Consider the following 12,317-nt stretch of genomic DNA (forward strand, 5'->3'; position numbering starts at 1 on the left):
ATGACTCTAATCGGGAGGCTTTTTCAATCCCCTACAGTAGAGAAAAAAAGCAACACGTTATGATGTATACCACCTTAAAACAGTCCCTCCGGTTACATCATTGTCAGCGATGATGAAAGGGTAAATGATCCGTCTTAAATGAGTCAACTGGTAAATGGGCTTCACTCCATTGAGCAGATTGAGTAATGGATGTGACGAGCTCTCCTTTAAAAGCAGAGCGAGGAGAGAACAAGGTGTCGAGCTGAAAAAGAGCCGGCCGCGGGCTTTTGGAAAATCATCTTCACTTTTCTCCTCATCAATCTGAGTTGCATTTCAATAAAGCAGAAAAGTGCTCCTGCAGCAGGATGAAGGGTTGCGTTTCATCGGTAAACAATAGGACGAGAAGGACGAGGAGGACGAGGAGGAGGAAGAGAAGGAAGAGGAGGAAGAAGCGGAAGAAGCGGAGTCACATAGGACAAGTAAACACTCTCAAAGAAACCCAACAGTTAATGGGAGAAGTTAAAGAAACCTCGATAATACATTTAGAACATAGTTAGTCCAAACTTCTAGAAACTGCATGCGAAAAAATGGGAAAAATGATCAAATATAATCCAAATATTTATATAAACACAAGACGTTTAAATGAATTTTAAAATGTAGTGTTACTTATTTTACGTGCATATTTCCATCTATTTTCCATTCATGATTTAAAGGAGGTGAAATACAGTTTAACACGCACACTCCAGAGTCCTGCATCGGGTACCCGACCAAAAAAAATGATTCGCGGGTGGTATTTATAAAAAAAAAAAAAAAAAAAAAAAAAAACGTGGGTTCGCTTCTGGGTAAAACAGAGATGATGCGGGTCGGGTCGCGGGTGTTGCATAATAAATATGTTAAAATAATAATAATTTAGTTTAATGTTTAAATCCTCAGACCTCTCCCCCGCCGGACCGTGCATAACCATAACCTCTGCAGCGCATCAATCTGCTGCTGAGCGCGCCACATTCAAAATGGCTGAGGTGAAGCTCTCTAGCGGAGAATACAGCATTTTCAATAACACTTCCTCAAGAGAGAAATCCAACGTCTGGGAGGCTTTTGGTGTCATCCTAGACGGAGAGAATAAACAACATCCCACGCTTTTTGAGACAAATACGCAACTGGGTGTTTTAATAATTGCACGTTTGCTGATATGCGTGTTCGGGTCGGTTTACGGAACTAATTGTCAATATGTGCGGGTGGCGGGCGGGAGCGGGTCTTGAAAATCAGGACTCTGGCACACACACACACCTACACACACACACACACACACACACACACACACACACACACACACACACACACACACACACACACACACACACACACACACACACACACACACACACACACACACACACACACACACACACACACACACACACACCTACACACACACACACCTACACACCTACACACACACACACCTACACATACATACACACATACACACATACACACATACACACATACACACCTACACACACACCTACACACACACACCTACACACACACCTACACACACCTACACACACCTACACACACCTAAACACCTACACACACACACACACACACACACACTGAAAAACCATCAACAATTACAATCCAGTGGTACAATATGTTATTCTTAACTACGCCATTCTGTATATTAAGTACTTTTAATGAACATTTTGAATTCAGCGAGTGTCACTTTTGTACGCTGCAGTATTCCTACTTTTACTTGAGAAAAAAATACTTTTCGCGCCTCTGCATTTCACATTGTGTTTGCAGAGGAACGCAGTATCAGGCGGATTAAAGAAGATCTTTTCTGCACGCTTGCTGCAGCTAATGATCAGTTGCAGCTTCTGAAAGGGAAATCAAATGAGATGATTTTTTTGGAGTGCATGCAGCCGTCACCCTCCTACGTGTTGATTCAGAGAGGCTGCCATAAGCTCCAATAAATAAACAGAGTGTGGGCCTCGGCTGGAAACATGACAGCATCTCAAATGCCACATTTCTCGCGGAGACAAAGAAAAACACGAGGAGAAGAACCGGGAAATGTTGGCATGGAGGGATATGTGTTTGTATTATTGTGGATGGTGTGTGTCACATCAAAGATAGCAGAGAAAGGCAGGATTACTCACTGACACCGTGACCCTTGTAGCCGGGGGTAGAAACCATGAATCCAATAACTGCACAGATGGAAAGTAACAAAGTCAAAATCACAAATAACATATGATTATAGCTTAAGCAGTTTTTGAAGTCATCAGAATTAGCTCCACATAGATCTTGGATTAAAGTCAGAACTAGATTTCTGATTTTTTTTCCTCTGAATTCTGATTTTAAACTCAGAACTAAAAACCTAAAATCCCTTTTGGTCGGATCTAAATGAAATTCTCATGTAGCTGCTTAATCCTCTTCCTTAGATTTCCCATTCATTGACATTCCTATGGGGAACAGGTTTAGCAGTTTTTCACGATGAATTGGAGTTTCATTTCCACCAGTTTGAGATCCCCGAACTTTGAGAAAACAGACGGCTGAAATAACTTTGAGTTGTAACGATGTAAATACAAGAAACATATTTTGAACTTTACGCTGTCAGATAATGTAGAAAACGAGGTTCAATAAGTTGGAAAAGTGTCAATTTCCAAGTTTTAGAGCAGGGTTCTTCTCCAATAATGCCTTAAAATTACAAAACATATCCCAAAAGAATGTCTGAGCTACTGGAGGCAGAGAGGAGGTTACGGTTGTCAGGGGTGGTTTCCTCACATACACATGTACACACACACACACACACACACACACACACACACACACACACACACACACACACACACACACACACACACACACACACACACACACACACACACACACACACACACACACACACACACACACACCAGTCGCCCCCTTTCTCTCTCTCTCTTTTGCTTTCTGTCTTTCCTCACTGAGGATGTCTTATTCTTCAGTTGCCATTGGATACCTGGCTTCTTAATGTCAATTACCTCCAGCTTGTTTTTTCTTTGTGGCAAACGGGGGGTCGGGGGGGGGGGGGGGAAAGAAACCGAGAAAGCGTCCACTTTTTACAAGAAAAGAAAGAGAAACAGGTGATTTAATCGAGACGCTGGTGTTAGTTTTGAGAAGGGCTTACTCTCTTTTTTAATATATCTATGGTCCTTTTTTAATAAAGACATATACAAATAAAAGTAATTATAATAATTTGTTTAATGTAGGATAAGTAGATTTGTTAAAAATAAATCGAAATGTACTTAAAATAATAATAATAGTACATTTAGTTATGTTGTATTTTAATTAGAACATGTATTTTATTTTATAATATCAATAATCATAATAATACAGGACAAGCAGATTGGTTATCGGAATTGTATTTATTTTGTATTTATACGTGTATCTAGCGCTGGGCAGTATGACTCACATCACAGTATTTTACCAAATAATCACGGTATTTATTTATTTTGAAATGATTGGAAATGTATTTATATTTATAAAATGGATAAGTCAAATCAAGCAATCTGATTGGTTCTTAGCCGTGATATAATGAGCGTATATCACGGGTAGAATTGTAGTTACTTTTCACAAGTCAGTATCCCTCCGCGTCTGAGAAAAAGCTACAACTGTTACTGTTACATTACGTCCGTTACGAAACTAACTACCAAAGATTAAGATGGAAACATGTAAGGTTCACTTCGACCTCCGGGGTGGCCTTACTGTGGAGGAGTGGATTGAGCAGTGCCTATCTCCAGAAAGCACCTAAACGACGACATGCAGAGCTACGTGAAGAGTGAAATGGAGGAGCCCAAACCTGATCCCGTGGAGGGGGGGGGACAGGGTCTGGGACAGGGTCTGGGACAGGGTCTGGGACAGGGTCTGGGACATGGCCAGATCTTTGCCATAGGGGTTGTAGAAGTTGGTGCCGGGGCCCCGATCCTCACGCATGAAGGGTGAAGCTCCCGATGACGTTGCTCACCGGCAGGCAGGCAGGGGTGGTGGTGGTGGTGGTGATGGTGATGGTGGTGGTGGTGGGACTTGTCGTCAAAGGGCTGCAGGGGGGTTAGCGTGGTGTAGGTGCTGCCGGAGCTGGACGGGGAGTCGCCGCTGTATCCCAGAGCCGACATGGAGAGATCGAAGCCTGGGGGACGGGGCTCGGGCTCCAGAGACATGGAGGGGCCCCCGAGGGAGGGCCGGGGGAAAGGAGCCGAGAGGTCCCGCGAGTGGAGATTGGCCACAGGTGCGAAAGCTCTCTCCAGAGCTACTGGAAGCCAAATCTCGGGGACCGGGGAAAGTGAGAAATATTCTCGCCACGCCAAGCAACAGCCTCGAACAACCTCAACCTATACAAGTAACCACGTAAGCCATGCCACTGATGCTGGACAGTTTTTCAGTGGATGCACAATAAACAGCAACATACACATTAATGTAAATAAACAGCCAAATAATGGATCAACGCTCTCTGTCTAATATGTTCGCTAGCTGTTAGTGTTGTTGCATAGCAACCACCTTGCACTATGTTTCGTGCAGAAGGCAACGGAGGGACTATTTTATTTTGAACATCATTATTTAGTAATAAAAACTATTTAAATTAGAGTGTGTATTCTTCTTTCATATTGCCACACTTGGTGACCGTTTTATAAAAGCAACAGCTCATGACAGGCCGTGATATATGCTCATTATATCACAGCTAAGGGGGTTGTTCGGCCTGTCGTGAGCTATTGCTTAATTAGAAGTTATGGCCCCCCCAAAAAACACTGAAATAACAAAATATTCATGGTATGATTTTTTTAAAGAACCTCTACCTAACGAGGATATTTTGTGAAGTCTGTAAAGTACCGGGACTTTTTTATATTCTATTTACGATATATTTTAATATATTACACCTACTGTACAGCGGTCTGGATACTGCACGGGTCCATATTGTATTAAAACTAATATAAATCATGCAGCATCTTGTTGTTGTTGTTATTGTTCTTGCTGTGTGTATTTATTATTATTATTATTTGTACATAATAAATAATATAGGACAAGCAGTTTCAAAGAATAGGAACCATACCTTTTATTAAGTCGGTAACGTAGTATACTAATATATAAAGTACTATTTATTGCACCTACAGCGCTCTGGATACAGCGCGGGTCCATATTGAGTATTAAATAAAATGTCTACTATAAAGCTGTGCAGCAGCATCATGTTGTTGTTGTTGTTGTTGTTGTTGTTTACTCGTCTCTTCATCACCTGCCGTCATTTCGTCCCTTTCCAACGTCGCCACATACTTCTTCTGCTCAGAGGAAGGACGAGGAGGAAGAAGAAGAGGGGGAGGAAGATAGGCAGAGAGATAAAGATGGAGGGGGGAGGGTGAGAGGTGAGGTGATGAGGTGGGAAACAGAGGGTGGGGGGAGGCGGTTGCTCATGGATACGACCCCGTTATAATTTGATTTGTGGCAGCAGGAAGCAACGAGTGAGCGCGAGAGGAGGATGTGGGAAAGAGAGAGAGAGAGAGAGAGAGAGAGAGGAAAAAGGAGGGAGAGATTGTGAGAGATTGAAGGTCTCGCTTTCATCCTCCCCCGTGTCTCTATCTTATCTCCCCCCCTCTATCTCTTCCTCTTTCCTTATTCAATTCATTTCAATTGAAGAAAGCAGAGCAGAGCATTCATCAGTTTGATATCAGTGATAAAGCATATCAGAGCTATGCCTGTGTTATTACAGGACGTTAAATAACACCTCGGGACCAGCGGCGCTGTTATATAAGGGACAAGAACACAAAGAAACACAGAATACAACAGATACCATGTGGTTTGGTGGAACACAAAGAAACACATGTAATACGATCAAATCACATCAAATAATAAATACATTAAATACAAATAAATACAAAATAAATGAATGCATAATAAATTAATTACATAAATACATTAAAAACATATAAAAACATTATTATACATTTAATAAAAAAAAGCATTTCATTACATACAAAAAAACAAACAAATAAATACATAAATAAAATTAATTAATTAATGCATAATAAATTAATTACATAAATACATTACAAATATATACAAATATTATTATACATTTAATTAAAAAAAAGCATTTCATTGCATACAAAAAATATAATAAATAAATACATAAATAAAAAAAATAACAACATTGATTATACATTTAATTAACAGAAAAAAATGTAATTAAATATAATAACACAAAATACAATAAATTAAAATGAATAAAATACAATTACAAATAAATACAATAACAGAAAAATAAATACATCATACAATAAAATACATAAATAAAATACATAATAATACAGAAATGATTCCAAATGTAATTCAGCTCTAGTGTCTCAGCTATATATCACTTCCTTCATCAAAGCAGACCGTCTGCATTTTCTGACTTTACCACCATTTTCATTTCAATGGAAGACGGGAATATAAAACCATCAAAATGTTGGCCGTTTCACAGAAATGTGGATTTACAGGGTGAAACGCTCCGGGATCCCTTCAGTGCAGACACAGGAATGCTGCTCCACGGCTCCCGCCCACTCTGTGAGGTCACAGCAGGTGTTTTACCTAATGGAAAATGTGTTGATGTCACCCGTGGGCGCGCCCTGAACAGCAGCACGCTTTAAAACCGCTCGTTACACCTTCACATCAGTCCTGATTCCCATCTGTGTCTCTGTCTGCATCGCTGCCATATCAAACACCAGATACTGTGTCTGTACCTGAAGCCTCTCCTTCTCCCCGTCTCCTAATCCTTTCCCTCTGTGTGTGTGAGTGTGTGTGTGTTTGTGTTTGTGTTTGTGTTTGTGTGTGTGTGTGTTTGTGTTTGTGCAATACTGAGTGTTTAATCCAAACAAAGCCAAATCTCCCTGGATGGTAAATACCAGTTGGTTATCGCCGGGAAGCGCTTTCTAAAGCCAACATGGAGACGACAAGGGACCCTGTGCCTCAGCAACACTCCCACTTCTGCTTGTTCTCAACCGACGGGGGCTTCGACAAGTGTGTGTGTGTGTGTGTGTGAGAAATAATGTGTGACAGAAGGAGAGTGTGGAAAAGAAAGCGGGAGAGAGTGTGTGACATAGAAAGAGAGCATGGAAAAGAGCATAAGAGAGTGTGAAAACGGCGAGGGGAATGAGCGTGACGGGAGAAAAAAAGCTGTGTGTGTGTGTGTGTGTGTGTGTGTGTGTGTGTGTGTGTGTGTGTGTGTGTGTGTGTGTGTGTGTGTGTGTGTGTGTGTGTGTGTGTGTGTGTGTGTGTGTGTGTGTGTGTGTGTGTGTGTGTGTGTGTGTGCGCGCGCGCTACAAACGGAGTACTTGAAAGAGAGCATGTTCAGACACTCTGTCTAGAAGTCTGTTTCCTAAAGCACACAGTACTTTTATACAATCACTCCTGTGTCGATCCCATACTCTCATGCAAACTATAAAACATGGAAATAAAACAGTGATTTTGTAGCAAGATGCTCAGATCGTATCACAAGCTGAACATATAAGGAGTATTTCTATCTAAAGGGAGATAAGCCAACGTGGTTCGTGCTTAAATCAAGACTGAAAGTGTGAACTTGACGACAAGACTTCAGGAAAGGAATGCTCCCGGCAGAAGAAAAAACTTAAAATGATATGAACTGTTACATTTTAGTTTGGGATAACACAGGAACCAGTCAGCTTTGGAGACGTTGGTTAGCAGCTTTCTAGCCTTTTGGACAGAGAGCCACGCTAGCTGTTTGTGCTAAGAAATTAAAATCAATGTTGATATGGCGTAATTTGAATTAAATACACTATTTGATTTAAATCAGTTTTATTCTTAAAAAACCGGAAGTTCTCACTATTAGCTTAACACTTTTATTCTGAAAATTCGTCACTTCCGGTTAGCATTTAGCATCTGGCGGAATCATACGATTTCAAACCTTGAACCAAGGTGAAATGACATGTGATGTTGTACACTGAGCACACTGGGATTAGCACTCATTTATTGACGCTGAATAATGTGTATCAGGGAATGTTTAAATAACAACAGGCGCCAGAATGATGCAATTTAGCTACAGAAAAAGGCAGGAATTGCATTGGACCCGCCCCCCGACAACGCCGGCCAATAGGAGAAGACCTCAGATGACAACAGGAAGAGCAAGCCAATAATTGATCTCCTCTACCCCCTGACCTGTACTGACCGGTCGGATGAGGAGAGCGCCTCCACTCGCACATTTCATTTTGTTCACCACCGCATCTTTTGTGTAATTAAATGCTGTTAACTTTTATAAGCTTCCCTTGACTCTTTCCAGTCTCTCCTGCCTTCAGGGTTCTAGAATTGCTTTCATTATGCTCAGGCTTTATTTCAATACTTATCAGACGGTCAAAATGTATTTCCCATAACCCTTCATTTGTCATGTTTACAACTGGAGAAGAACATGACCCTTAATTGAGTTTGATGAATACACACAGTACCTTTGCACACGTGACGTATTTTGTTGGTCTCATCGGGACTTGAACCGGCAACTTAGGGTGCATTCACACCTAGTAGTCCGCTCTGTGGTGCGCACCAGACCACAGTGTGTTACATTGTTTTATTTTTCAGAAGGTTCGGTTTGCGTTCACACGGGAAAACTCAAACGGACTATAAACTTCAAACACAAGTCATGTGCTCGGAAATGCTGTTCAACCATTGGTCAGACATTAAGGGGGTAAAAACGCAAATCCCGGCAATTTCTACCGGAGCCTCCGCCATGGAGCATCGGCACTTTCGGCAGGTTATTCTCATGCTGCTGTTAATCTGGAGATCAACAGACACTAGCGGCCCACGCATATGATTATATAATCAGACAACGTCCGTTAAAAAACATTATAACACAATGAGAGACGTTCTGCAGTAAGGAGGGCGTTTCACAGACGACAGGTGTTCTTAATTTTATGTAGGCTAGCTGACGGAGAATTGTTACTTTACACGACACTGTTCAGAACTTCATTCTGCTTCACTCTTTAACTGAACAACCGCGGATATCTTGAAAGACTCTTTCGCTAAAGATTTTGAAGATATCCGCGTTCTTGTGACACGTAAATACTACGCTTCCTATGTTTTGGTGCGGACTGCGTTCACACCAGCAATGAACCGCTCCAGAGTTCACTAGCAAGCGCTCCGAGACCACCTATTTTAGCGGACCAGAGTCCGGTTGTTTAGTTCACTTCAGAGGTCTCAGACTGCGTTCACACTGACCCAAACGAACCGCACCAAGCGGCTAAACGCACCAGGGTTCGATTCAACCGGACTATAGAAGGCAGGTGTGAACGCACCCTTAATACACCCTAAAAGCCCCCAGAAAATAAAAAGATTTCAAGTTATTTCCATAGAAATCTGCAGTTCTTTGAATGTTCCTGGTCCATTTTACATTGTCAATCACCACGGCGACTTAAATACAGATATATGTTCAAGACGAATCGATAACATGTCAACAGGGTGAGGTTATTCCTCTTCTCCCACGCTCAGTTTAAAATGAAACGTGTAAAACATGAGCACTAGAATACAACATTTAACTTTGACTAACAAAAATATGGATTTCATTTGCAGTGTATTCATTTCCGATTTGAAAATGAAGCATTCCCGTGACTCAAAATGTCTTCCTCCTCTCCTTATCTCCAGGTGACGTTCACCAAGAGGAAGTTTGGTCTGATGAAGAAGGCGTACGAGCTGAGCGTGCTGTGCGACTGCGAGATCGCCCTCATCATCTTCAACCACTCCAACAAGCTGTTCCAGTACGCCAGCACCGACATGGACAAAGTTCTGCTCAAATACACCGAGTACAACGAGCCGCACGAGAGCCGGACCAACGCCGACATCATCGAGGTAAAGCGTGGAGGGGGAAGGGGAGTGTCGTGGGTCCCAAAGCGTAGACACTCAGGACATAACAAGATGTAACAAAACAGAAACACAGACACACTGCCGATTGAAGGAATGATTATATCATATTGAACAAGAGCCAGAATACTCGCGTCAAGTCCACCAAGAGTAAATGTGTCTGTCTAAAGAATAACTGAATCTCACAGGTTGAATACACTTCTTTTTAGTTTACACTGCACTTCACCTTTGGAGCTTTGAAACTCATGGCTCACAACACATGAGCCACGAGTGGTCAACAAGTGCACCGGGCGGGAATTACTTGAATTTCCCCAAATATATCATCCATTTAACCAAAAAACAGTCTTTGAGCAGGATAGCCCACTTTGCTGACTCACTATGGAAAACAATTCAGTCATTTGGTGTTTTTTTGTGGGAAAATCAGCGTTTTGGTAACTGTTCCTAGTGTTTGTTGGTTCCAAGAGTTTATTTTTCACTTAACCCTCCTGTGGTCTTCGGGTCAAATCTGACCGATATACTTCTTTCATCAATCATAACTTTTTAGTTTTACATTCAATTTCATTAAGGCTTCATGATATCCTTCACAGTAGACATTTGAACAATGGCTGATGATCACCACTTTCATTGGATTTTGGATGATTTAGTCAACGTTGTAACACCCATGGTGTTCCTGGCCATAAAGAAAAGGAATTAGTAACCATCCGGATCAGATAACACACACACACACACACACACACACACACACACACACACACACACACACACACACACACACACACACACACACACACACACACACACACACACACACACACACACACACACTCGATGTCGTCGTCCCCCTCTTATGTGCCCATCCCCCCATATGGATCACACCTGGCACACCAATACATGTTCAGTGTCTGTTCTTTGTATATTTACTGCAGTGTTTCATGTATACCAGTAGTCTGATACAATATGTACAGTTTGAAAGGGTGTTAAATTAAATTTGGTGATGATTCATGGTTTTTGTGTTAATGTAATATACAATAAAAGGGGGGTAGGGGGGGCGGGAGTACGATTGAAACATTTCAGGTTGTTCTTTGGTGCATCAAAGTTGGAAAATCTGCGTTGTCGTAACTGTTCTTGGAGTTTATTTTTCACTTAAACTAATCTAATCCCACCCTCCTCAGACTTCATTAAGTCCAGTCTATCAAGGCTATTCCAGTTCACTGCAGTCCAGTCTGTTAAAAGGAGAGTGGATGATCCATCCCTCTTGTTTAGCTGTTGATTACTTCTGTATTTGTTATCATTGATTTCTACCCGAAAAATACCCAGATTTCTTTTTTAAAAGCAGTTCATTTTCACCTGGATATTATATACCTACATGTGGTATTACTGGTGGTTAAGCGGGTGTTAGTGTCGTCTGTGCCAAACGTTATCCACTAATCCCGTATATTTTGCATTTACAGACGCATTTCAAAGAGATTCCTAAAAAACCTACATGAGAGAGAGAGAGAGAGAGAGAGAGAGAGAGAGAGTAGCTGTACTACACTGCAAACAACTGAACCAAACAATATGAAAACTACGGAAACACATCTTATTTAACCCTGACATGGTTTACGGATACAGTCATGTACCAAGGCTGTGTCCATGTGTAAAGCGGGTGTAATAACACTGTGTCACATGGGTGCAATGTGGGTCAAATAACAGTGTAATATAGGGATGGGGTGGGTGTAATAGGGGTGGGTGATTGTGTAACCACAGTGTAATTAAAGTGTAATAACAGTGTTACATGGGTGTGGGTCTAACATGGCTGTATTAATAGTGCTACATGGGTCAATAGTGTTTTATTTTCCTACATGCCTAACCGAGTTTCTCATATAAACAAATGAGTGTTTTCGGTAACGTTTTATGAAAAAGTAGCTTTTTCATAATGCTTATTAGTATCGGAGAGGTCAGTGATGGGGTCAGGAGAGAAGGTGCGAGGGCAATCGTTTACTTTGCTTCTTATGTTTTGGTAATACATTCATCCCCTGACGTCTCTGCTCCCTGTGGGGAAGATGCTCAGCTCGTCAGGCGAACACGCAGCACATTCACATGGCTTGCTGACCCTATTATACATAATGGCCCTCTCATGAATTGAACACGAGATGCTATGATTCAGCGAGCCGCAGCACTGCAGCACTCAGGCTTCCTATGGAGACTTAAAGCTCCAATGTTTTCCTCACTTGTTTTTTTGACACTGTTTGAAATCGGTCAACCACAAACACCGTCAACATGCAGCCAGCGCCACATATTGGCAAACACATTATCGTCATGTCGGAAGGTCGGGTCAACGCCGCCTTTCAACAAATACACACACATGGCAAATAGGGATGTCCCGATCACCTTTTTTTGCTCCCGATCTGATTCCGATCATTTGATTTTGTCAATTTGCCGATACCGATTTTTCCCGATCCGATCGTTATGCAATGCATTAAGACAAA

At 41.7% G+C, this 12,317-nt stretch overlaps 1 protein-coding gene across 17 annotated transcripts in view; it reads left to right on the forward strand.

The window, feature by feature from the left end:
* mef2d (myocyte enhancer factor 2d) overlaps positions 1–12,317 on the forward strand; it is a 148,049-nt gene that overhangs the window by 60,523 nt on the left and 75,209 nt on the right. For all 17 annotated transcript variants that reach the window (XM_079694835.1, XM_079694839.1, XM_079694836.1 and 14 more), the window contains exon 3: positions 9,634–9,837. In XM_079694835.1, coding sequence (XP_079550961.1) covers positions 9,634–9,837 — 204 coding nt within the window. The remainder of the gene's footprint in view (positions 1–9,633; positions 9,838–12,317) is intronic.

The sequence above is a fragment of the Notothenia rossii genome (genome assembly GCF_949606895.1).
Source record: "Notothenia rossii genome assembly, chromosome: 7".
NCBI lineage: Eukaryota > Metazoa > Chordata > Actinopteri > Perciformes > Nototheniidae > Notothenia > Notothenia rossii.